Source organism: Eleutherodactylus coqui, chromosome 2, assembly GCF_035609145.1.
Source record: "Eleutherodactylus coqui strain aEleCoq1 chromosome 2, aEleCoq1.hap1, whole genome shotgun sequence".
Taxonomy (NCBI): domain Eukaryota; kingdom Metazoa; phylum Chordata; class Amphibia; order Anura; family Eleutherodactylidae; genus Eleutherodactylus; species Eleutherodactylus coqui.
The window spans coordinates 316,182,521-316,210,307 of record NC_089838.1 but is presented as its reverse complement, the minus strand read 5'-3'; the positions used below and the strand labels follow the sequence as shown (position 1 = coordinate 316,210,307).

Genomic DNA, 27,787 nt, shown 5'->3' with positions numbered 1-27,787 from the left:
ATGTCCTATCTTTACAGGCGCATGCCTGTAAAACACGGACATGTGAACACACCATAGGGAATGCATTGGTTGTAATAGCACGTATGCACACACAAAAACACGCTCGTGTGAAGCCACCTTTAAGTAAATCTGCCCTATTGTTTATACGGCGTTTCATATTTCCCAGTTGGTCTACAGCTAACACCTCACCACTGCGTCTTTGTGCCACAAAACGCCTGAACAAGCACCTCTAGAAACTCTACTTTTCCTATGTTAATGTCCTGATATTTCCAGGCGAAGATGGCAAGCTGTTTTTAGCCCCACATACCCAGCAATCAGCTGTACTGGTGCGGAGATCCGGCTTCCTCCCAATCCTAATGGCAGCGTTGGGCACTGGACAGTGGGTGTATGAAGCAGTAAAGGTGCATCAACACAAGTGACCTGGAAGACACAACTCTGTCATGTATACAGTACAATAACACAACTGACCACAACTTGGTAAAAAGGAAAAAAAATGAACAAGTTTATTACAAAAAGTTGTAAAAAATGCAACATCTAATCACAGCGGCTTATAAAAGGTACAAAGGGGGTATAAACAGGGGCGTATGAGGGGATGTACCCTAAATGGGGCTATATGTAAAGGCCGGGGCTACAACACAACAGTATTAGGTCAGCTCAATGCCTCGGAAAATATGTGATTATGCATGTATTGTATATACAGGTTCAGTGATGCTAACAGGCATGAAATGAAAGGATGTGGAGATAACAGCCACGAGCTGCGACAATGTAGAAACTAGACTGTAACAGCCAAGCGAGAACAAAGCCTGTACAAGCACTGCGGGGTGAGGAATTCTCACTCCTGACTGGAGTTTTCTTGTAAGGAGAGATATCTATTGCTCTGCTATTACAGAATAGTGTTATAATATGTATAATCCACATAGTGTATCCACAAACCATGCGCAGTCCTCAGACTTCTTTCTATACATTATGTCTAGGACACAATCTTCCAAGTGTGTCACCTCATGTGAGAAGCACGAAGATCACAACTGAGAGTTGATATGGGCAGGTAAGTGGGCACAGATGCTGTTCTGGTAAATGTTTGGAGATGGTGGAGGACTTTCTTCCCTGGATTCGGACATGAGCAGGTAAGCGTACTTCAGAGGCTGGCGTGGGGGAATGGAACGTGTCCTGGGAGATAAGAGCCCATTACACGTCTCTAAGACGGTGTACTCAAAGCTGGACCCTGGACTCTGCTTCCCCTCTTCTGAACTCAGGGAGTCTTCTCTCTGGATGGTGAGACAGCCAGGCTTTTCCTTTATAGGACAGCTCTCACTCTCCTCCATAGGTCGGACCTCCTTTCTATTGTCTTCTGGTCTTCCCTCGTTCCTGGAGATCTTCTCCTGCCAGGGAGTCTCGATTGGACTCAGTAGTTCCATCTGGACATCTATTTGTCTCTGACTGACCATCCATGTTGGAAACTGGGGCAAAAAAGTGTCATCTAGGGTCACGTAACTGTCCTTGGGCGCCAGCGGTGCTGAAGATGGAGGAGGAGGCATCAGATTAGGAAGTTCTGAGAGGACTTCCAGTGTAGATAATGGACCTTCATGGAAGATATTTCTAGATATCCACATAAGATAAGCATCCGTCTGATCCAACCACAGCTGTTACAGGAAATGGAAAATGAGAAACACATTTATAAATCTCTCAAAACTATAGTTCTGTGCAAAAGTTTAAGGCAGGTGTGGGAAAAATGCTACAGCGTAAGAATGCTTTCAGAAGTAGAAGTGTTAGTAGTTTATTATTGTCAATTAACGAAATGCAAAGTGACTGAACAAAAGAGAAATCTAAATCACATCAATATTTGGTGTGATGGCCCTTTACCTCCCAAACTGCATCAAATCTTCTTGGTAATCTTGAACAAAATCAGAGATTTTGTAGGATGCTAGTCAGGTGTGTGATTGACCAATTATACAATAGAGGTGATCATGATCATAATTTTCATATGTAGGTTGAACTACAGTCATTAACTGAACCAGAAACAGCTGTGTAGGAGGTGAGGTTCTGGAAGACAGTTTCATGTCACAAGTCACACCCCACGGCAAGACTGAGCACAGCAAGAAGACACAAGATAGTTATTAGCAAGGTCTCTCCCAGGCCAAGATTTCACAGCAGACTGGGGTTTCAAGATGTGCTGTTCAAGCTCTTTTGAAGAAGCACAAAAAAGGGCAACCTTGAGGACTGTAGATGCAGCGGTCGGCCAAGGAAACTTAGTGCAGCAGATGAAAGACACATCATGCTTACTTCCCTTCAAAACCGGAATATGTTTATCAGTGTCATCAGCTAAGAACTGGTAGAAACTAGTGAGTCCCAGGTACACCCATCTTTGGTTTGGAAAAGTCTGGCTAGAAGTGGTCTTCATGGAAGAATTGCAGCCAGAAAGCCATACCTTCAACATAGAAACAAGGCCAAGCAACTCAACTATGTGCAAAAACATAGGAACTGGGTTGTAGAAAAGTGGCAGCAGGCACTCTAGACTGAGGCGTCACAATGTGAAATATTTGGCTGTAACATAAGCCAGTTTGTTCGCAGAAGGGCTGGAGAGCAATACAATACTGAGTGTCTGTAGGCAGCAGTGAAGCATGGTGGAGAGCGGTACAATAATAAGTGTCTGCAGGCAGCAGTGAAGTATGCTGGAGAGCAGTACAATACTGAGTGTCTGCAGGCAGCAGTGAAGTATGCTGGAGAGCAGTACAATATTGAGTGTCTGCAGGCAGCAGTGAAGTATGGTGGAGAGCAGTGCAATACTGAGTGTCTGCAGGCAGCAGTGAAGTATGCTGGAGAGCAGTACAATACTGAGTGTCTGCAGGCAGCAGTGAAGCATGGTGGAGAGCGGTACAATAATAAGTGTCTGCAGGCAGCAGTGAAGTATGCTGGAGAGCAGTACAATAATGAGTGTCTGCAGGCAGCAGTGAAGCATGGAGCAGAGTTGTACAATAATGTGCCTGCAGGCAGCTGTGAAGCATGGTGGAGAGCGGTACAATAATGAGTGTCTGCAGGCAGCAGTGAAGTATGCTGGAGAGCAGTACAATAATAAGTGTCTGCAGGCAGCAGTGAAGTATGCTGGAGAGCAGTACAATATTAAGTGTCTGCAGGCAGCAGTAAAGTATGCTGGAGAGCAGTACAATAATAAGTGTCTGCAGGCAGCAGTGAAGTATGCTGGAGAGCTGTACAATAATGAGTGTCTGCAGGCAGCAGTGAAGCATGATGGAGAGCGGTACATTAATAAGTGTCTGCAGGCAGCAGTGAAGTATGCTGGAGAGCAGTACAATAATGAGTGTCTGCAGGCAGCAGTGAAGCATGGTGGAGAGCGGTACAATAATAAGTGTCTGCAGTCAGCAGTGAAGTATGCTGGAGAGCTGTACAATAATGAATGTCTGCAGGCAGCAGTGAAGTATGCTGGACAGCAGTACAATAATGAGTGTCTGCAGGCAGCAGTGAAGTATGCTGCAGAGCAGTACAATAATGAGTGTCTGCAGGCAGCAGTGAAGCAAGGCGGAGAGCAGTACAATAATGAATGTCTGCAGGCAGCAGTGAAGCATGGTGGAGAGTGGTACAATAATAAGTGTCTGCAGGCACCAGTGAAGTATGCTGGAGAGCAGTACAATAATGAGTGTCTGCAGGCAGCAGTGAAGCAAGGCGGAGAGCGGTACAATAGTGAGTGTGTACAGGCAGCAGTGAAGCATGGAGCAGAGTTGTACAATAATGTGTCTGCAGGCAGCTGTGAAGCATGGTGGAGAGCGGTACAATAATGAGTGTCTGCAGGCAGCAGTGAAGTATGCTGGAGAGCAGTACAATAATAAGTATCTGCAGGCAGCAGTAAAGTATGCTGCAGAGCAGTACAATAATGAGTGTCTGCAGGCAGCAGTGAAGCAAGGCGGAGAGCAGTACAATAATGAATGTCTGCAGGCAGCAGTGAAGCATGGTGGAAAGTGGTACAATAATAAGTGTCTGCAGGCACCAGTGAAGTATGCTGGAGAGCAGTACAATAATGAGTGTCTGCAGGCAGCAGTGAAGCAAGGCGAAGAGCGGTACAATAGTAAGTGTCTACAGCCAGCAGTGAAGCATGGAGCAGAGTTGTACAATAATGTGTCTGCAGGCAGCTGAGAAGCATGGTGGAGAGCGGTACAATAATGAGTGTATGCAGGCAGCAGTGAAGCATGGTGGAGAACGGTACAATAATGAGTGTCTGCAGGTAGTAGTGAATCATGGTGGTGAGCGGTACAATAGTAAGTGTCTACAGGCAGCAGTGAAGCATGGAGGAGAGTTGTACAATAATGTGTCTGCAGGCAGCAGTGAAGCATGGTGGAGAGCGGTACAATAGTGAGTGTCTACAGGCAGCAGTGAAGTATGCTGGAGAGCAATACAATAATAAGTGTTTGCAGGCAGCAGTGAAGCATGGAGGAGAGTTATACAATAATGTGTCTGCAGGCAGCAGTGAAGCATGGTGGAGAGCGGTACAATAATGAGTGTCTGCAGGCAGCAGTGAAGCATGGTGGAGAGCGATACAGTAATGAGTGTCTGCAGGCAGCAGTGAAGCATGGTGGAGAGCGGTACAATAGTGAGTGTCTGCAGGCAGCAGTGAAGCATGGTGGAGAGCAGTACAATAGTGAGTGTCTGCAGGCAGCAGTAAAGCACAGTGGGAAGCGGTACAATAGTGAGTGTCTGCAGGCAGCAGTGAATCATGGTGGAGATTCCTTGAAAGTTTTGGGTTGCATTTTAGCAAGAGGAGTTGGAGATTTTCTTAGGAATAATGGTGTCCTCAATGCTGAGAAATACAGGCAGAGATGTATCTATCATGTAATACCATCAGGGAGGCATCTGATTGGTTGTATGTTTGGGGTTGTCGTCCCGCTGCAGAATAAATTTTGATCCAATGTAATTAAGAAATATATTCAGTGTAAAGAAGAACGAGGAGTCGTGGAAGTAATGATGTGGCCCCACAGAGCCCTGATCTCATCATCATCCAGTCTGTCTGGGATTACATGAAGAGAAAGAAGGTTTTGAGTTAGCCAACATCCACGAAAGATCTGTGCTTAGTCCCCCAAGCTCTCTGCCGCGTTCCTTCAAAAACAGTGTGTAAGTGTACCTAAAAGAACTGATGCTATTGTGAAGGCAAAGGGCAATCACACCAATCATTTAGATTTCTCTTTTAGGGCTCATGCCCACAGCCGGGTCGGATTCCACCTGCGAAATATTGCAGTGGAATCAGACCCAGCGCCCCCCAGAGACCTTATACTCACCTCTCTGGATTCGTCGCGAGTGTCTCACCCGCATGTGCAGTGACGCGCATGACGTGCCTGGCTGTGACGCAGAGAGACTGCCACAGTCTCTCTGCGGAAGTATCATGGGACGGACGGCTTCCGTTGACTGCAATGTAAGCCGTCCGTGCGATTTTCTGCACTGAATAGAACATGCTGCGATTCTCCCCCACGAGCGGAAAACTGCAGTTAATTGACGCTCGTGGGCAGGGGAGATCGTTTAACACAGCATGTCTATGGACGGACATTGATGCAGAATTCGCGGCGGGTTTCTCACCAGGCATTATGCAGCGATATGCCATCCGTGGGCATTCAGCCTTAGTAAGTCACTTTGCATTTTGTAAATTGACAAAACAAACTACTATCACTTCTATTTTTGAAAATATTCTTACTCTGCAGCATTTTTTTCACACCTGCCTAAACTTTTGCGCAGTGATCTAACCAATATCTATCTTCACCGGTTTTATCAGTACCTTAAAGTTGCCTTTATGCGTTGTGTAGAGCTCCTTAAAGTGATGTTCTGGGCTTGGGATTTTCGGCCACATCTTCCTTTTGAGGTACCTGCGGTGGTATAGTAGGTAAGTCTCTGTCATTGAGTTAGGTCTTATCAGGGGTATAACTACGAGGGGGTGCTGATAAGTCTTTGGCTTTGTGTTCTCTTTTTGTTTCTATGGTAACGAATGTTACATCACATGAAAGCCTCATATGTCTAATATATGTATTCAAAATGTTGTCTTTGTAGCTTATGGCAACAGTGATCTCGGCACGCGGGAAAACAACATGGCGGAGTCTAAGGTGATGTTCACAGCAAATGAGAGCAGAGGAGTGATAAAAGTCTTGTTTCTGCAAGGAAAGTCTGCGAAGGATATTCATGGTGATATGTGGCAGACATCGGGGGATCAATGCCCTTCATATTCTACAGTTAAGAACTGGGTTGCCAAATTTAAAACGGGCCACTTCAGCCCCAATGATGAGGAACGTCCTGGACGACCGAGAGAGGTTGTTGTTCCGGAGATCATCGATGCTGCGCACAACCTCATACTGGAGAATCGGACAATTTCGGCTGCAGGAATAGCGGACATCATGGGGATTTCTGGTGAACGTGTTTGTGTCATTATCCATGAACATCTGAACATGAAGAAGCGATCTGCACAGTGGGTCCCCAAATGTTTGACGACAGATCAGAAAAGCATCGAGTGAAAACTTCCCTGGTCCATTTGTCAGCGTTTCCAGACTGATGAGAACTTCCTGGATCGACTGGTCACCATGGATGAGACCTGGATTTATTTGTATGACCCTAAAACCAAGGAGCAATCAGGAGTGGAGGCACAGTGGTTCTCCTCGCCCAAAGAAGGTCAGCCACTAAGGTGATGGCGTCTGTGTTCAGAGATGAGGAGGGCGAGCTGCTAGTGGACTACCTTCACAATGGTTCCACCATCAATGCAACGTATTACATTGAACTTTTGGACCAATTGAAGGCAGCTCTGAAGGCCAGAAGGTGCGGCAAGCTGTCCAAAGGAATCTTGTTCCTGCAAGACAATGCCTCCGCTCACACTGCACAAGCCACCACGGCAAAACTGGTGGAGCTAGGCTTCCAGCTGGTTGACCACCCACCTTATTCACCAGATCTAGCTCCCTCCGACTATCATCTGTTTCCAAACCTGAAGAAACACCTCAACGGTACCAAATTTCACACCATTTCTGATGCCATGGCTGCTACGGATGACTGGTTTGAGGCACAACCGAAATCCTTCTTTTTGCAAGGCTTACAGAACTTGGAATACCGATGTAAGAAGTGGGTTGGCATCAGTGGAGAGGATGTGGAAGAAATGTAAAGTTTCATCTTCTCTTTTCTTTCTGGGTAAAGCCAAAGACGTATCAGCAGCCCCTCGTATAGTGGGTGCAGAGGAAGCAGTTGCAACTGAACCCTTAACCCTTTGTAGGGGGTGAAGGAACCAGCCTTGTTCATTGAGGAAAATGTTGTAAGCAGCTGATGTGTTTATGTGCAACTGTTTAATCTGTTTGGTTACCGGCCCTGTTGTGACCCTCGGGGACATGCTGTGTGTGGTCTCCATCCCTGGTGACAGTTATAAGTTGGAATAACCAGTCATCATGCGAAGTGGGGCACGTGAGTCTATTGGACAAATAGTAAGACAAGTCTCGCTCTGCCAGATGATGCCTGTACCTGGTACACGCAAGTGCGGTAGATGTTGTTGGCGCTGTGGTCGGAGTGTGCAGGAAGTTTGACAGGTCTGTGTAAGACACTGGGTGCAGCCCGAGGTGTGAGCTTTGAGGAAGGCCTTGGAGCCTTGGGATTGATTGCTGAGGGAGTTCCAGTTAGTGACCTGCATTTATACCATAAAGACTGTGACTGTATATTTCTGTGTACTGATTAGTGGGTCCCTGGAGTCGCCCCAGGCCTGCCGTGTGCTTAAAGAGACAGTAACTGGATCCCACAAGGGCTACAACACCTCAACAGTGTTGCAAAGTTCTCAAGACTGTGTCGCTGTCAAATCAAGTTATCACTGCTTACTGCATTGGGCATTTGGTCTCTAACCTACCTTCCCGAGGGGTTCCCCCACCTTAGAGGCCCATAGTCTCTCTTCCTCACATAATTAGCATTAGAGTTTGGGGCCTTGTTACAGACTTTGCATTAGGGTCCAGCAGTTACAATTTATGCCTGTTGTCTTATCACATTCTAAGAGGCTTCAAAAATGTCACCTACCTTCTCTGATATGTAATTAGCAGGACAACGGCAACAATGGGGATCAGTCCGGCAATCACATACAGCGTAACGTAAAGAGCGTCCACAGCTGAGAACATACGGAAAGAAGTCAGCAATGACCAGTTGTTTTCCCAGTGACTATCTTCTATAGCAGCTCTGGTGGTTTCTAGAGCCGGATCACTTTGTGTACTCACCGTTTGATGTCTGGAAATGAACATTTGTCCACTGACTCCAGTAGCCACCATATTCGCCACCTACTTTGACCCTCACACCGATCGTGTACAAATTGCGTCTAAGAACATCAAGGAGGAAAAGCCCCTCCTGCCCATTTACCTGATTGTAACGAAGAGGGCAGCAATTATAAATTGAATCATGTATATACTGATCTCACTACACTGTATACTGATCTCATGATACAGCTACTGTACATTATCCTAATCATACACTGAACGGTTACTTTATTAGAGACCCCCATCTAGTAGCACGTTGGGCTCCACTGGCCTTCGTAACTACAGCAATCCATCGTGGTGTAGACTCCACTAAGTAATGACATCATTCTGCAGGAATATCGGCCCCTGCGGACAGGAAGCTTCTTGTAGTTGCCACAGATTAGACGGAGGTGCTGACGTGTTCTGACCAGCTAACAAGGGATCATCAATTCATTCTGCTTACGCCAAACTCTGACCCTCCCAACAGCACCGTGCCACAGAAGCCTGGATTAATCTCTTAGGGCTCATGCCCGCGGCCGTATGCATGAAACGCTGCTTACGAATCACATGCAATCGTAGAAATAGAGCATGCTACGATTTGTTTCTCTTGCGTATTGATACGCAGTGTCTACACACCGGTTTGCGTGGATCAATGAAAGTCCCTTTCATCACGTGTGGATACAACATACGCGAAATATGCGATGAAAACACGGTCATGGGCATGAGCCCCTAGCACAATGGTGCTGGAACTGGTCGTCTGTGGCTATAGCCAATCTGTGCTATCCGTGAACGTTGAGTTATACATCCTAATAAAAAATGGTTGGAGCACAAGCGTTGTATTCAGTGGAAATGTCCCTGACATCCTCCTCTGACCCCTTTCAGCAACGGGTTGTTTCCACCCACAGGATTCCCTTTTGCTGGAAGTCTTCCTTGATCACCCCATTCTGGGTATACCCTCCACACTGTTACAGGAGACAACACCCTCACGGTCGGCAGTGACATCCCGGCCCCGGCTAGTCCAGCACCAACGACCGGCCTCGTTGGAAGTCGCTCAGATCGCTGGATTTCCCTATCTAATGGGTCAGTAATTCATACTGAAACTGATCCACGGAGAACTTGTCATGTGATTTTATGCTGCACTCCGGGGTCACGGGGATAATGTCCTTACAGGGAAGCGCCAATTGTGAAAGGGCCGGGGCTCTAATACAGGGGTCACTCAGTGTATATGAACGCATGTACCTCTTGTTCTTACCATTTCAAATAGCTTGTTCTTCTGAACATCACTTTCTTCACTCGCATATTTCACCTCATATATCATGGAAGTGGACAGCATTGGTATAACAGCGTCGTTCACTGTGATCAGCAATCCCAGCGGTTCCCGCTGCTCTTCTACTGTGATGTTTTTAATGGGCTCCAGGTAAACTTCACAGAGAAAGAAAATGGCACGTATGAGCAGAGACAATGAAGAATGTAGATTACCTCGGGGATCGGGATCCAGTGTGGGTGGAGCAGGCGATATACATAATACCCCCTCTACTTGCAGGTACATGGGTTACCGAGTATATCTATGAGATTCCTGTATACCTGGAGTTTGTGTGTATATACATTATATACAGGTATGTTGATTCACCGTGATGTAACACACGTGGACCTGGGGAACGGTTTCTTACCAACTTTTTCTGTTGTGCAGGTTCGGCTGAAGCTCTTCCTCTTCCACTTATCTTTCACTGTGATATTAAAAGGATCGAGACTAAATAAGTCAATCACTTCAACGGGAAACCGACACAGATGCCACCAGGTGCCATTGGTAGCAGCCACCGTCAATAAGCTGCAAACTTTCGTCACACTGGAAAAGAGAAGAAAAACATTTATATCGTATGGTTGTCCTTCAAGCACTAATACATTGCTCAAAAAAATGACAGGAACACTTGCACATCCCGGTGTAACCCCGAGTCACATCAGGATATCAGTCTGCCCAGTTAGGAAGCAGAAGTGATTGTGGATCCATTTCTCCTGCTTTGGTGCAAATGAAAGTGACAACAGGAGCGCCGGAGAGGAACAGCGAGACACCCCAAGAACGGGCCTGGAGACATCTACTCCTTCCTGGCTTCTCTAGTTCTGCATTGTGCTGCTGTCCTTGTCACTACTGGTACGAAGCGCTACCTGCAGCCCAATCAGGTGGTACAGGTATTACAAATGATCCCCAATACAAACTTGCTGATTGGTGGGGTTCTCACTGCTGAGACCCACACTAATTCCAAGGAAAGGGATCCCCTATCACCCATTTTACTCACCGCACCCCCTGCAGTGAAGAGGAGAATGAATGGAGCTCCGTTCATATTCAATCGGACTGCCGAAGATAGCCGAGCAGCAAGTGCTCAGGTAGATCTGTCAGCCCCATTGAAATGAATGGAGCGATAACCAAGCATGCTTGGCCAGTGCTTCATTCAGTGCAATGTCCTGCAGTGCCAAGAAGAGGGCGACACAAGACCCCTATTCTCAGGATCGGTGGGAAGAGGCCCCCTCTGATCAGCAAGATACTTTGTAATTTTGGTACAACCCTTATAACGAGTTTTTCGAGGTCCTAAAAATTGATGAGCTAGCTGATCGTTGGGGGTCTACCAGCCAGGACCACAGCCAACCGACCTGTATGGAACAGGAAGCAGGTAACTCCATATATTGTGCAGTGGCTCAGTGTGGTATTGCAGGCACATCTCCCATTGAAGTGAATAGACATGATGGCTATATATATTATCGTACACCGGCCAGGACTGGATGTACACTGCTGGAGTATAGCCATAAGTTCTCTCCCACTCTGAAGTCCCTTCTTTCTTACAAAGGAATGTGTATAGCTTTCCTCTATACAAGTTAGGCATGTGATATGCAAAGGAAAAGCTTCTCCTCGAATCTTGAAGTATGGCTCTGATACTCACGACTTATGGTAGTTGAACTCATATCTGGAGGCATTTGATGTGTCACTTTCCCAGAAACACGTAAGATCGTACAAGGTAACTGTGAAGCAGAAAGGGTTCACTGACTTATCTTCAATGACGTCGTACACTGTGGACATAAGAGAGGAAGAAGGTCGGTTGTTTGGCATGTGGCTTCTGTAACAATCATGTCTACGGCTTGTAAATAGTCCCAACTCCTTGCAGCAATATTAATAGCCTGATCATCCTACAAGCTGTGGACTGCGACACTACATGACCGCACAAAGACTAGAGTTGTGTGATCCGGCACCACGATAGGAACTGACACTGCTATGTACTCCTGCGTGAAAACTACGGCGTAATGCGCACTCACACACGCTAGTATGAGGCCTAACACTGTGAGAAAAAAAAGATTAAAACATAACCCAAAAAAAACATTACTCAATATAATTTTGTCTGGAGATTCTATTTCCTTGAGGAACTCTCCACCCGCCGGCTAATGCGGAGCCCTCACTTCTCCACGGGTGACGCTGTGCAGACTGACTCTGTGCATCTGAGGTCTAGTGACCCTCCCAGGCTCAGGTAGAGCGACCCGTCTAATCAGCTTGTTAGGAGCCAGCGGTGCAGAGACCTCTGAGGGAGGATGAAAGATAAGAAATAGGAAGATAATAATAGTATTCTATGAAAACATCATGGAGGCTTTAAAAAATTGGTTTGGATTTTAATTCAGATTTTGGTGCAGAATTCACCCCTTCATTTGAGGAGGAGGAGGAATCCGCACCTAAACTCCACTGATATAATGGACATACTGCGGGTCCAAAATCCATTCCGCAGGTCATTTTCCACAGAAGATACTCTCCTCAGCATGGGGACAGGATTTTTAAAATCTCATCTGCTTTACTGCTGCTGTAAATACTGTGGATTTTCCATGCGGACAGTCTGCACGGGAAATATACATTAATCTGCACCGTGTAGACATATCTCTATAGGGGCAACGGAAGTCATTCAGTCCCCAAGCAATACTGCCCTGCAAGTAAAAGCACTACACAGTCCCCAAATAATACAATCATTGTCAGAACAATCCCTCCTGTAGACGTTGTTGGATGGGGTGAAACGTTCTCTAGGACTGTAACCTTGTTATAAGTGACTGATTACAACATCGGAGCAAAAGACTGTGGAGACCCGACCCCTTGTAGGGAGGCTCTAGTACCCTGTTGTACCGCCTCTAGCTTGGATACAAGATGTGATATGGATGGGCATGGAGGCTCTAGTACCCTGTTGTACCGCCTCTAGCTTGGTTACAAGATGTCATACGGATGGGCATGGAGGCTCTAGTACCCTGTTGTATCACCTCTAGCTTGGATACAAGATGTAATTCAGACGGGCATGGAGGCTTCAGGTTTTCTTTAGTATATTGCTCCACATTTGCTGTAACTAATCCTCTAGAATAGATCATACACTTGTAGGCTGTGGAAGTTGGCATCTCACATGGTCCCATACATGTTCTATTGGAGATAAATCTGGCTTCGGGCAGCCATAGAAGTGTGACAATGTTGTGGGGGCTCCTGTGACCCCCTTGTGTGTGCGGCCGAGCATTATCCTGTTGCCTCTTGGAAGCCGAAAGGAACACGTGTGGCTGCAGGACGTCCTGAACATATCGGTAAACTGTCATTGTCCCTCGTACCACTACTAGGGGGGACCGACTGTTGTATGTGATGGTTTCCCATACCATCACACCAGCAGGGGGCAGTGTGCTACTCCACAGCAAAGAGCGGATTGAGGTGCACACCCCGAGAACTCCAGACACAAACACGTCTGTCGTCAGCGCCCAAACTAACCCTGGATTCGCTGCTGAACAGAAGTCAGTTCCACTCTGTAGCGTCCAGTTTCATTGGCGATGGTAGGTGTCAAAGGCCGTACACGTAATGGGCGCTGTGAGACCAAATGTCCTTCAGCCAAGCGCCTGGAAATGGTTCTCACAGACACAGGGTCTGTAACAATGGCGCCCCCTGTCTCTGGATGGCGGACAACGAAATAGGTTGCAGTGGCTCATGCTCGTCGGACGATCAGACGATCCTCTCTACGAGTGGTCTATCGGGGGCGTCCTGAGCCCGGTCACCTTGTGTGCCCTCACACATCCACTGGTCCCAACACCTCCTAACAGTCTGGTCAGACGATCCTCTCTACTGGTGGTCTATAGGGGGCGTCTTAAGCCCGGTCACCTTGTGTGCCCTCACACATCCACTGGTCCTAACACCTCCTAACAGTCTGGTCAGACGATCCTCTCTACTGGTGGTCTGTAGGGGGTGTCCTGAGCCCGGTCACCTTGTGTGCCCTCACACATCCACTGGTCCCAACACCTCCTAACAGTCTGGTCAGACGCTCCTCTCTACTGGTGGTCTGTAGGGGGCGTCCTGAGCCCGGTCACCTTGTGTGCCCTCACACATCCACTGGTCCTAACACCTCCTAACAGTCTGGTCAGACGATCCTCTCTACTGGTGGTCTATAGGGGGCGTCTTAAGCCCGGTCACCTTGTGTGCCCTCACACATCCACTGGTCCTAACACCTCCTAACAGTCTGGTCAGACGATCCTCTCTACTGGTGGTCTGTAGGGGGTGTCCTGAGCCCGGTCACCTTGTGTGCCCTCACACATCCACTGGTCCCAACACCTCCTAACAGTCTGGTCAGACGCTCCTCTCTACTGGTGGTCTGTAGGGGGCGTCCTGAGCCCGGTCACCTTGTGTGCCCTCACACATCCACTGGTCCCAACACCTCCTAACAGTCTGGTCAGACGATCCTCTCTACTGGTGGTCTGTAGGGGGCGTCCTAAGCCAGGTCACCTTGTGTGCCCTCACACATCCACTGGTCCCAACACCTCCTAACAGTCTAGTCAGACGCTCCTCTCTACGGGTGACTGTAGTGGGCATCCTGATCCCGGTCACCTTGTGTGCCCTCACACATCCACTGGTCCCAACACCTCCTAACAGTCTGGTCAGACGATCCTCTCTACTGGTGGTCTGTAGGGGGCGTCTTAAGCCCGATCACCTTGTGTGCCCTCACACATCCACTGGTCCCAACACCTCCTAACAGTCTGGTCAGACGATCCTCTCTACTGGTGGTCTGTAGGGGGCGTCCTAAGCCAGGTCACCTTGTGTGCCCTCACACATCCACTGGTCCCAACACCTCCTAACAGTCTAGTCAGACGCTCCTCTCTACGGGTGACTGTAGTGGGCATCCTGATCCCGGTCACCTTGTGTGCCCTCACACACCCACTGGTCCTAACACCTCCTAACAGTCTGGTCAGATGCTCCTCTCTGCTAGTGGTCTGTCAGGGGTCCTGAGCCCGGTCACCTTGTGTGCCCTCATACATCCACTGGTCCCAGCACCCCCTTCTGGTCAGACGCTCCCCTCTAATGGAGGTCTGTAGGGGTCGTCCTGAGCCCGGTCACCTTGTGTGCCCTCATCCACTGGTCCCAACATCTCCTAACAGTCTGGTCAGACGCTCCTCTCTACGGGTGGTCTGTAGTGGGCATCCTGAGCCCGGTCACCTTGTGTGCCCTCACACACCCACTGGTCCCAACACCTCCTAACAGTCTGGTCAGACGATCCTCTCTACTGGTGGTCTGTAGGGGGCGTCCTGAGCCCGGTCACCTTGTGTGCCCTCACACATCCACTGGTCCCAACACCTCCTAACAGTCTGGTCAGACGCTCCTCTCTACTGGTGGTCTGTAGGGGGCGTCCTGAGCCCGGTCACCTTGTGTGCCCTCACACATCCACTGGTCCCAACACCTCCTAACAGTCTGGTCAGACGATCCTCTCTACTGGTGGTCTGTAGGGGGCGTCTTAAGCCCGATCACCTTGTGTGCCCTCACACATCCACTGGTCCCAACACCTCCTAACAGTCTGGTCAGACGATCCTCTCTACTGGTGGTCTATAGGGGGCGTCCTAAGCCAGGTCACCTTGTGTGCCCTCACACATCCACTGGTCCCAACACCTCCTAACAGTCTAGTCAGACGCTCCTCTCTACGGGTGACTGTAGTGGGCATCCTGATCCCGGTCACCTTGTGTGCCCTCACACACCCACTGGTCCTAACACCTCCTAACAGTCTGGTCAGATGCTCCTCTCTGCTAGTGGTCTGTCAGGGGTCCTGAGCCCGGTCACCTTCTGTGCCCTCATACATCCACTGGTCCCAGCACCCCCTTCTGGTCAGACGCTCCCCTCTAATGGAGGTCTGTAGGGGTCGTCCTGAGCCCGGTCACCTTGTATGCCCTCATCCACTGGTCCCAACATCTCCTAACAGTCTGGTCAGACGCTCCTCTCTACGGGTGGTCTGTAGTGGGCATCCTGAGCCCGGTCACCTTGTGTGCCCTCACACACCCACTGGTCCCAACACCTCCTAACAGTCTGGTCAGATGCTCCTCTCTGCTAGTGGTCTGTCAGGGGTCCTGAGCCCGGTCACCTTCTGTGCCTTCATATATCCACTGGTCCCAGCACCCCCTGACAGTCTGGTCAGACGCTCCCCTCTACTGGTGGTCTGTAGGGATCGTCCTGAGCCCGGTCACCTTGTGTGCCCTCATCCACCGGTCCCAACATCTCCTAACAGTCTGGTCAGACGCTCCTCTCTACAGGTGGTCTGTAGTGGGCATCCTGAGCCCGGTCACCTTGTGTGCCCTCACACACCCACTGGTCCCAACACCTCCTAACAGTCTGGTCAGATGCTCCTCTCTGCTAGTGGTCTGTCAGGGGTCCTGAGCCCGGTCACCTTGTGTGCCCTCACACATCCACTGGTCCTAACACCTCCTAACAGTCTGGTCAGACGATCCTCTCTACTGGTGGTCTGTAGGGGGCGTCTTAAGCCCGATCACCTTGTGTGCCCTCACACATCCACTGGTCCCAACACCTCCTAACAGTCTGGTCAGACGATCCTCTCTACTGGTGGTCTGTAGGGGGCGTCCTGAGCCCGGTCACCTTGTGTGCCCTCACACATCCACTGGTCCCAACACCTCCTAACAGTCTGGTCAGACGATCCTCTCTACTGGTGGTCTGTAGGGGGCGTCTTAAGCCCGATCACCTTGTGTGCCCTCACACATCCACTGGTCCCAACACCTCCTAACAGTCTGGTCAGACGATCCTCTCTACTGGTGGTCTGTAGGGGGCGTCTTAAGCCCGGTCACCTTGTGTGCCCTCACACATCCACTGGTCCCAACACCTCCTAACAGTCTGGTCAGACGATCCTCTCTACTGGTGGTCTGTAGGGGGCGTCTTAAGCCCGATCACCTTGTGTGCCCTCACACATCCACTGGTCCCAACACCTCCTAACAGTCTGGTCAGACGATCCTCTCTACTGGTGGTCTGTAGGGGGCGTCCTAAGCCAGGTCACCTTGTGTGCCCTCACACATCCACTGGTCCCAACACCTCCTAACAGTCTAGTCAGACGCTCCTCTCTACGGGTGACTGTAGTGGGCATCCTGATCCCGGTCACCTTGTGTGCCCTCACACACCCACTGGTCCTAACACCTCCTAACAGTCTGGTCAGATGCTCCTCTCTGCTAGTGGTCTGTCAGGGGTCCTGAGCCCGGTCACCTTGTGTGCCCTCATACATCCACTGGTCCCAGCACCCCCTTCTGGTCAGACGCTCCCCTCTAATGGAGGTCTGTAGGGGTCGTCCTGAGCCCGGTCACCTTGTGTGCCCTCATCCACTGGTCCCAACATCTCCTAACAGTCTGGTCAGACGCTCCTCTCTATGGGTGGTCTGTAGTGGGCATCCTGAGCCCGGTCACCTTGTGTGCCCTCACACACCCACTGGTCCCAACACCTCCTAACAGTCTGGTCAGATGCTCCTCTCTGCTAGTGGTCTGTCAGGGGTCCTGAGCCCGGTCACCTTCTGTGCCCTCATACATCCACTGGTCCCAGCACCCCCTTCTGGTCAGACGCTCCCCTCTAATGGAGGTCTGTAGGGGTCGTCCTGAGCCCGGTCACCTTGTGTGCCCTCATCCACTGGTCCCAACATCTCCTAACAGTCTGGTCAGACGCTCCTCTCTACGGGTGGTCTGTAGTGGGCATCCTGAGCCCGGTCACCTTGTGTGCCCTCACACACCCACTGGTCCCAACACCTCCTAACAGTCTGGTCAGATGCTCCTCTCTGCTAGTGGTCTGTCAGGGGTCCTGAGCCCGGTCACCTTCTGTGCCTTCATATATCCACTGGTCCCAGCACCCCCTGACAGTCTGGTCAGACGCTCCCCTCTACTGGTGGTCTGTAGGGATCGTCCTGAGCCCGGTCACCTTGTGTGCCCTCATCCACCGGTCCCAACATCTCCTAACAGTCTGGTCAGACGCTCCTCTCTACAGGTGGTCTGTAGTGGGCATCCTGAGCCCGGTCACCTTGTGTGCCCTCACACACCCACTGGTCCCAACACCTCCTAACAGTCTGGTCAGATGCTCCTCTCTGCTAGTGGTCTGTCAGGGGTCCTGAGCCCGGTCACCTTGTGTGCCCTCACACATCCACTGGTCCTAACACCTCCTAACAGTCTGGTCAGACGATCCTCTCTACTGGTGGTCTGTAGGGGGCGTCTTAAGCCCGATCACCTTGTGTGCCCTCACACATCCACTGGTCCCAACACCTCCTAACAGTCTGGTCAGACGATCCTCTCTACTGGTGGTCTGTAGGGGGCGTCCTGAGCCCGGTCACCTTGTGTGCCCTCACACATCCACTGGTCCCAACACCTCCTAACAGTCTGGTCAGACGATCCTCTCTACTGGTGGTCTGTAGGGGGCGTCTTAAGCCCGATCACCTTGTGTGCCCTCACACATCCACTGGTCCCAACACCTCCTAACAGTCTGGTCAGACGATCCTCTCTACTGGTGGTCTGTAGGGGGCGTCTTAAGCCCGGTCACCTTGTGTGCCCTCACACATCCACTGGTCCCAACACCTCCTAACAGTCTGGTCAGACGATCCTCTCTACTGGTGGTCTGTAGGGGGCGTCTTAAGCCCGATCACCTTGTGTGCCCTCACACATCCACTGGTCCCAACACCTCCTAACAGTCTGGTCAGACGATCCTCTCTACTGGTGGTCTGTAGGGGGCGTCCTAAGCCAGGTCACCTTGTGTGCCCTCACACATCCACTGGTCCCAACACCTCCTAACAGTCTAGTCAGACGCTCCTCTCTACGGGTGACTGTAGTGGGCATCCTGATCCCGGTCACCTTGTGTGCCCTCACACACCCACTGGTCCTAACACCTCCTAACAGTCTGGTCAGATGCTCCTCTCTGCTAGTGGTCTGTCAGGGGTCCTGAGCCCGGTCACCTTGTGTGCCCTCATACATCCACTGGTCCCAGCACCCCCTTCTGGTCAGACGCTCCCCTCTAATGGAGGTCTGTAGGGGTCGTCCTGAGCCCGGTCACCTTGTGTGCCCTCATCCACTGGTCCCAACATCTCCTAACAGTCTGGTCAGACGCTCCTCTCTACGGGTGGTCTGTAGTGGGCATCCTGAGCCCGGTCACCTTGTGTGCCCTCACACACCCACTGGTCCCAACACCTCCTAACAGTCTGGTCAGATGCTCCTCTCTGCTAGTGGTCTGTCAGGGGTCCTGAGCCCGGTCACCTTGTGTGCCCTCACACATCCACTGGTCCTAACACCTCCTAACAGTCTGGTCAGACGATCCTCTCTACTGGTGGTCTGTAGGGGGCGTCTTAAGCCCGATCACCTTGTGTGCCCTCACACATCCACTGGTCCCAACACCTCCTAACAGTCTGGTCAGACGATCCTCTCTACTGGTGGTCTGTAGGGGGCGTCCTGAGCCCGGTCACCTTGTGTGCCCTCACACATCCACTGGTCCCAACACCTCCTAACAGTCTGGTCAGACGATCCTCTCTACTGGTGGTCTGTAGGGGGCGTCTTAAGCCCGATCACCTTGTGTGCCCTCACACATCCACTGGTCCCAACACCTCCTAACAGTCTGGTCAGACGATCCTCTCTACTGGTGGTCTGTAGGGGGCGTCTTAAGCCCGATCACCTTGTGTGCCCTCACACATCCACTGGTCCCAACACCTCCTAACAGTCTAGTCAGACGCTCCTCTCTACGGGTGACTGTAGTGGGCATCCTGATCCCGGTCACCTTGTGTGCCCTCACACACCCACTGGTCCCAACACCTCCTAACAGTCTGGTCAGATGCTCCTCTCTGCTAGTGGTCTGTCAGGGGTCCTGAGCCCGGTCACCTTCTGTGCCCTCATACATCCACTGGTCCCAGCACCCCCTGACAGTCTGGTCAGACGCTCCCCTCTACTGGTGGTCTGTAGGGATCGTCCTGAGCCCGGTCACCTTGTGTGCCCTCATCCACCGGTCCCAACATCTCCTAACAGTCTGGTCAGACGCTCCTCTCTACAGGTGGTCTGTAGTGGGCATCCTGAGCCCGGTCACCTTGTGTGCCCTCACACACCCACTGGTCCCAACACCTCCTAACAGTCTGGTCAGATGCTCCTCTCTGCTAGTGGTCTGTCAGGGGTCCTGAGCCCGGTCACCTTGTGTGCCCTCACACATCCACTGGTCCTAACACCTCCTAACAGTCTGGTCAGACGATCCTCTCTACTGGTGGTCTGTAGGGGGCGTCTTAAGCCCGATCACCTTGTGTGCCCTCACACATCCACTGGTCCCAACACCTCCTAACAGTCTGGTCAGACGATCCTCTCTACTGGTGGTCTGTAGGGGGCGTCCTGAGCCCGGTCACCTTGTGTGCCCTCACACATCCACTGGTCCCAACACCTCCTAACAGTCTGGTCAGACGATCCTCTCTACTGGTGGTCTGTAGGGGGCGTCTTAAGCCCGATCACCTTGTGTGCCCTCACACATCCACTGGTCCCAACACCTCCTAACAGTCTGGTCAGACGATCCTCTCTACTGGTGGTCTGTAGGGGGCGTCTTAAGCCCGGTCACCTTGTGTGCCCTCACACATCCACTGGTCCCAACACCTCCTAACAGTCTAGTCAGACGCTCCTCTCTACGGGTGACTGTAGTGGGCATCCTGATCCCGGTCACCTTGTGTGCCCTCACACACCCACTGGTCCCAACACCTCCTAACAGTCTGGTCAGATGCTCCTCTCTGCTAGTGGTCTGTCAGGGGTCCTGAGTCCGGTCACCTTGTGTGCCCTCACACATCCACTGGTCCTAACACCTCCTAACAGTCTGGTCAGACGCTCCTCCCCACTGATGGTCACTAGGGGGCGCCCTGAGCCCAGTCACCTTGTGTGCCCTCAAACATCCACTGGTCCCAACACCTCCTAACAGTCTGGTCAGACGGTCCTCTCTACTGGTGGTCTGTAGGGGGCGTCCTGAGCCCGGTCACCTTGTGTGCCCTCACACATCCACTGGTCCCAACACCTCGTAACAGTCTGGTCAGACGCTCCTCTCTACTGGTAGTCTGTAGGTGGCGTCCTGAGCCCAGTCACCCTGTGTGCCCTCACACATCCACTGCTCCCAGCACCCCCTGACAGTCTGGTCAGACGCTCCTCTCTACTGGTGGTCTGTAGGGTGCGTCCTGAGTGTCCTCACGCATTCAAAGGTCCCAATACCTCCTAGGGCTAACTTCACGCGGACGAGTGTGATATCAGGCCGTGTTTTCAATGGAGAAACCTCGCAGCGCATCGCACTCGCATGCACCTGGCACGTGGTGCGATGCTGCCGGCAGCCACATTGAAGACAGTGTACTACACTACTAATAAAATGCCATGTAATACTGTCCTATAAATAAAAGTGCCTTACAGTCTCCAAGTAATACTGCCCTGGAAATAAGTCCTATATAATCCCCAGGTAAAACTGGCTACAAACAATGCTGTCATATAACTGCCCCCATAATAGCGCCATTGACAGTGCTTATACTACAACACCTTCCCCAATACTGACTGCCAAGTGTAGAAACCATGCCGACTTCTATCAGATAACATAGTTATTACCGTCCTACAGCTATAAGTGCCATCCAACGCTACTCTTGTCGTATCAGTGCCCACATAATAGTTCAGCATCAGTGATTACATTATATTGCCTGCCATGGTTGAACATTATGGCATCCTCCATCCCTGCCTGTGCCGTATAACCGTGCTCTCCATCTGGCTGATTAGAAAGGGCACCTGGGGCCAGTTTTCTCTCTATAGGACAGTCAGGTATATTCTCTGTATGGCTGCATTTACATGCGTACCTGAAGTCATTTAGGCCATAATAACAGGGATGGGTGACAGAATGTGGCCGCCTGATTGAATGGAAAGTCCGACTCCAGCAGCACCACGTATGCCAGACTATCAGAACTTGTATGAAGCCGTAGACCTTATGGCTTTTGGGATGAAATATGAAGGTTTACACGTCTCCCTGCACACAGGATATATAAGGCAGCGCATGTCCTGGCACCGCTCCTGGTACCGTACAGCTGCTAGGACAGATAAGACGTCCTGTGGTAACTACTACAGGACTATGATGAGCGTCTATTAACACAGTCCTCCTCCGGTCCGACACAAAACATGTTTGCTTCTTACTCCCAGAGGTTTTGTTTAGCTCCAAACTTGTTATTGCAAATTTCTAAACTTGTTTTTGGCAATTTCATCAGTTGTCTTCCATCCCCCACTCATCACGTATGTCTCCCATCCCCCACTCTTCACCTAGGTCTCCCATCCCCCACTCTTCACCTAGGTCTCCCATCCCCTGCTCTTCACCTAGGTCTCCCAACCCCTGCTCTTCACGTAGGTCTCCCATCCCCCACTCCTCTCTAGAAGTGTGAGAACATAATCCCCAGTAAGGCCGCCTGCACACGGCCGGGTCGGACCCCGCATGCAGGATACCGCAGCGGAGTTCAACCCGGTGACCCCTGCGTACCTGTCCGGTGTCTTCTTTCCTGTGCTGTGGATGTGCCAGCTGGCGCACATGTGCAGTAGAGATGATGCCGCGCCGTCGCTAGACGATGACACAGATCCCGCGACCATTCTGCAATGATGACTGCGGAATGGCCGTGGGACGGACGGCTTCCATTGACTTCAATGGAAGCCGTCTGTGCGGGGCTCGCACAACATCGAAGCATGCGGCGATTTCTTCTCCGCAAGTGGAAAATCACAATCAGTTTCTGCTCGTGGACATGAAATCGTGTATTGCCATAGCATGCTATGGGCCGGATTTGCTGCGGAATCTGGTGGTGGACGCCAGCTCCGGATTTTGCAATGCAAATCTGCCAGTGTGCAGGAGGCCTAAAAAGCCACTGAATCGTCTTCTCCATGGTTCTACTTAGTTACTTCCAAGCTGTTTTAGGGTCTCCTGAGTAACAATCAATGTGGCCGCCATGACAGTCGCCATACGGGTAGCCATGCTTCCTGGACGATGAATCACTGAAGTTATACAGAGATACGGGAATGAGGGTTATAATGCTACATGACCAGACTGAAGCGGACAACTTGTAAACTTTTTTTTCACTTTAGGAGGAAAATGTTCTTTCACTTCTAGATCCGCAGTAAATTACGACACACAGACCCCTGTGAACCAATACAAGGACAACACAAGGACCAAACAAGGAATACCTACACTTGTTACACAGCCTCGTCTAAGGACGCTCTCCATATACACAAACTCCTATAGCACTACAGACAGGTAGAATGTATTCCCATGGTGATAGAAGCAAGGAGTAATTAAAGAGGTTTTCCATTAAAAGCACTGGTATGAGGGACCCCTCTAACGGGGGGAGATGTATAAAGAAGAGCCCAGCTGAGATAGAGGGTTGAGAGGTTTAGGCCATATGTGCAGTGGTAGAGCCACATCAGGGAGCTGCGCTGGTCTGGCATCTGGAGGACATCATGGAGACAGGTCACCTCAAGACCCTTCTACTAGCCGAAGAGGAGATCCAGTAAACTAACTACCTCTATAAACCAAGGAAATCAATAGGCCGAGGAGGCCACAGGGACACAAGGGATAATAAACACAGAGGTTTGGACAATCCCTCCTACGTGAAGAGCTTTCTGTGGGGGGTTGTAATATGGTCACTTGTTAGGGTTCCTATTAAAGCTGCAAAATTGCCCCCTGTGGTTGTAGCTGCCAATTAAGGTGCATTTACATGGCAAGATGATCGCTCAAAATTCGCTAAAATGGCAGTTTGAGTGACAGTTTTGAGCGACCACTTTGCATAAACTCTTGCTAATTATGGTAGCTACTTAAGAGCTTATTAGTGTGTAAATGAAGGCTCCCACAGTATTATTTTGTCTCGTCACCACCAGGAAGTAGTGGTGGAGACAAGAGTGACAGGCCAGTGACACCTCCTGTACCTCATTGGCTGCAGAGATGCCTCCCCTGCAGGTCCTGGCAGGCCAGTATTATTCTCCCGCTTCGGCTCCGGACCCTGATTTAACCTCCCCGCTGCTAGTGTCACTCTAACTCGCTCACCCCTGTGCATATGTTTCCCATCTCTTCCCCAACCCTGATGTTACCTCCCCACTGTTGCTGCTCCCTGCTGTCTGTCTCCCTTCTCTTTGGAGCGGCGGTGGCAGGAGATCCACACTATTGTGAGGCAGTAGCGGCAGTAGAGTGCAGTCCGTCGAGGATCACAGCGGCAAGGCCGGGAGCGCCGCTAGCGGCAGCAGACACTCAGCTGGGGCAGTAAGGGAGCGGAGGGAAGGCCACACTGCAGGGGGATTCCTGCAGCACTAGCAGCATCACACAGTCAGTGGAGGTGGCGGCTACCGGTTGGGCAGGCAGGGTAGATGGAAGGGGAACTACTAAGGGGAAACTGATTGCTGCATTATGTGTATTGATTTTTGGCTGCCCTGGAGGGTTAGGGATTGTTTTGTTGTTAGCCTTAGATTATTAACTGTAAATGCTTCCTTCCATGTTACAGCTGTAACATGGAAGTATTAACAACTAATAATGTAAGCCTAACAGGAAAACAATCCCTAACCCTCCAGGGCAGCCAAAAATCAACACACACGCTGCTGCTAGGACCCTACAGAAGTCAGCCTATTGGGAGCTTGAGGCGTGACAAGGGCATTCCTCAATGCAAGCCCTGTCAAACCCCTAGCTTCCTGGTGGTGATAAGATACAATAATACTGGCTCCCGCTGTATACAGAAGACAGTAGGAGCGCAGTCTTCTGCATACAGCTGCTTAGTATCCCGCTGAGAGCTCCGAGGGGGATACCAGCTGAAACAATACTATCAGCGGTTTCCTGCTGAGAACTTAGCACGCGGTACTGATAAGGCTCATCGCTGATTTTTAGCTTGCTAAAAGTTAGCGAAGAGTAAATAGTGCACGATGGCCGCGCATTTAGACAAGACGATTATCGCTCAAAAGATGGCTTTTGAGCGAATTTTGAGTGATAATGGTTCTGTCTAAATGGGTCTCTGGCAATGAAAGGTCATTACTTCCTGATCATTGCATGTAAACAAACGACCCTTTGTTGTTGATCACATCTTTTATGCGGACATAAAAATGACTTTGTTGGAAGCACAGAGACCCCCGCCGATCCTGAGAATGGTCTTAAGTCTCCAACCAATCAGAGACTTACCTCCTATACCGCGGATGGGAATAAGCTACAGACTTGCACAACCCCTTTAGTCCACGTACTGTTAAGTCCTTATTTTAGAGAATACTGTTGTGGAGTCTCCATGTCTTCTCCAATGTTTGGGCAGGAGGAAGCGCAGATGACACAATGTTAAGAAGTTGGTTCCTCCAATGATCATTTTTGCAGTACATTAACCCCTTAACGACTAGTGACAGCCATATCACTGGGTGCTTAATCCCACTCAATGGTGGATACACAGTGGGTATAAAAGTCTACACGCTCCTGCTGAAATGCTAGATTGAAAACATATTTATAGCGGATAAAAACCTAAAAGAAAAATCTAGCTGTATTTAGTTTCAACGTATCTTTACCGACCCAGAGAAAGGCCGCCTGCAGACGGCCGGGTCGGATCCGGCAGCGAGAATTCTCGCTGCGGGACCCGACCCGATCGCCTGCAAAGAGCAGAGCGTACTCACCCACGCCCCGCGGCCCCGGCTCTTTCATGTGTCGGCTGCCGGGCAGCTGGCGCATGCGCAGACCGGAGCCAGCGGCGGGTGAGTGACATTTCTGCGAGCCCCGCACACAATAGAGCATGGCGCGGTTTGTTTACCGCGCAAGATTGCGCGCGGCCAAACTGCGGCTGTCTGCATAGGATTAATCCTATGCAGGCTTCCAGCGGCAGAAATCCCACCGCGGAATTTCCACCCATCTGCAGGCGGCCAAAGATTTATACCAAATTGTAAACAACGTGACAAAAATATCTCAAGAAATACGGCAATGTGTATTTCTTGTTCTACTGTGCCCCCCCCCCCAAAAAAAAAGAACAACAGTCAATCAACAAATTACATGTACCCCAAAATGGTGATAACAAAAATGACATGTCTCGCAAAAAATAAGCCCTCAAATAGCTACATCAGTAATAAGGAAACCCCCCATACAGAGCCCGAGGGGCCACATACACTCCTGTCTACAGCAAGTGATACGATGCAGACAAGTCCATGCAATTAATTAGTCCTTGACTTTTCTCCTTCCCATTCAGAGATCCTTGGGACAGAGGATCACATCCAGGACTGCCAGTGTTGATGGGACATCTATGGGTACCTGCAGAAGGTACCTGCCTAAACTAGTGGCTAACAACAAGGACGGCCGACCTCTCAAGCATCAGAAGTGCAATACTGCTGGGATGAATAGTGGACTGGAGAGGACAAATAAGTGCAATGGAAGCCCAAGTCTCCAAGTACTTACCGTCGTTGAGACGAGAGGCCAGTTCTGTCTGGTTCTCTGCCCCATGGCACAGCGCCACCCACAGGAGCAGCAGAAGACAGCTGTAGTAAAGGGCTGGGGGGTTCCTGGACATATCCATGTTGTGGGGTGCAGCCGTGGTCCTCTACTTAGTGCACATGGCTTTTCCTGTCCATGTGCCCCTGAATGCATTCATGTTGTAGTCCTCAGTACATGTATGTGTATCTCCCCGCTCGCACTGACACTGGTGCTCTCTGCAGTGTGAGATAAGGCTGACTGTGGACTATGGGAATACTACAGTTAGATGACAGACTGGATTACTGCAGTTTGCTTAAAGGGGATCTATACCTACTTTTGCACGCGCCAATCGGGGCAGGGTGCAATTTTTCGCTATGTTCCCACTGTCTTCTATTTAGCCCCCGTGCTAGGATCATGGGGATGTGGTGGATACAGGCTGCCAAAAATATAAGCGTATATTCTGCCCACCATCCTAAGGTGGTAAAAAGAAGATTTTAAATCCGCAGCCCTTTTCCTGCAGCGTGATCCGCGCTCCATAGGGATGCAGTGGACACCTGCAAGTAGTTAAATACCTGCGGATGTCATTTTCCCCTTGAGGCGCGGATTGTGTGTGCGGGAAAAAAAATGCGGCATGCTCCATTTTCATGCAGGTCTTCCGCAGGCTTCTATTGAAGCCTATGGAAGCCGTCCGGATCCACGGTACACCCGCGTCCGAATTTCTGCTCTCCGCGCGCGGGAGAGCAGGAGTTGAAAAAAAAAATGGACTGCCCGGCGCATGCGCCCGGCACGCTGAGCACATCAGCCGGGCTGAAGAAAGAAGATCCGGCCGCGACGGAGGGCAGGTCCGCAGCGCCCGGACAGGTGAGTAAATTCTTCTTTTTAGCCTCATGTCCGTGGGAAAGGAGAGACCCGCTGCGGGATTCTCCATGAAGAATTCGCGCGGGCCTGATTTTTCCCGTGGACATGAGGCCTAAGGCCTATCTCACACGACCGGAAAGAAATTGCGATTCAGAGAGCGTTTGACGCGTGGCAATAGCAGGTCAGAATTGTGTAATCTGCTCGCAGAAAATAGAGCGCGGCATGTTCTATATTACCGTGGAATCTGCGACAGAGCTTATTGTTCTCTATGGTCGTGGATATACCTGCCGCCCATATGCAATTACATTACATACAGAGGGACCCCCTCTACCGAAACTAGTGATGTGTCCAAACCTGATAACAATGGAGGGGTTGTCACAGACAGCTACGTATTACCACAGGTCGAGCTTCTGGAAGCATCAGCTGTAGTTAGAGGTGCCTGCCGCAACTGAGTGGTTGACCATTTAATATACAGGCAGGCCGGATCCGTCTGAGGAGAAGCTGCTCTTACATAGGGGCCTTCCGCTCCGACTCACAGAAGGTGGTCCTCCCTCTGTGAGATCCTTATGCCCCTAAAGCGCACATGGACAGGGGCTTTTCATCGTGAAACAGCCCTTTTAAAGGGGTTTGTCTGGTTTGGACAACTCCTTCAACCCCTTAGGGTTTATTCGCAGGGTGTATTTCATGGACAGCACACAGACCCAATCTAGCCAGCCATACTGTTCACACGGCAGTTTATCACATGGGCTGATAGTCGGTGTGAAAATATTGTAGCATTTCCTATTCCAGTCTGTATCATGAAACATGGAGAGCCGGACATGCAACGTTCGCTGCCCACCGCAATCGGCCGGCCCCCGGATGTGTGTTCATATACTGTAAACAAAGATCTGGTACGGTGTTAGCCAGTAGAGCAAAATGTGATTGTTCTCAGCAAGAGAAACCACGTAATCTTGTAGATATGATACCTTTTAATGGCTAACAAAAATAC

At 50.5% G+C, this 27,787-nt stretch overlaps 1 protein-coding gene across 1 annotated transcript; it reads right to left on the bottom strand.

Annotated features, from left to right (window-relative positions):
• Nucleotides 1–478: 478 nt before the first annotated feature.
• EPOR (erythropoietin receptor) lies at nt 479–26,212 on the bottom strand. Its single transcript, XM_066593670.1, has 8 exons — nt 25,927–26,212; nt 11,165–11,291; nt 9,902–10,077; nt 9,484–9,653; nt 8,217–8,355; nt 8,023–8,110; nt 5,771–5,858; nt 479–1,640 (listed from the first exon to the last, which is right to left on the bottom strand). The coding sequence occupies exons 1-8, from the start codon at nt 26,042–26,044 to the stop codon at nt 1,020–1,022; spliced, it is 1,527 nt and encodes a 508-aa protein (XP_066449767.1). The 5' UTR covers nt 26,045–26,212; the 3' UTR covers nt 479–1,019.
• Between the last annotated feature and the right edge of the window lie 1,575 nt (nt 26,213–27,787).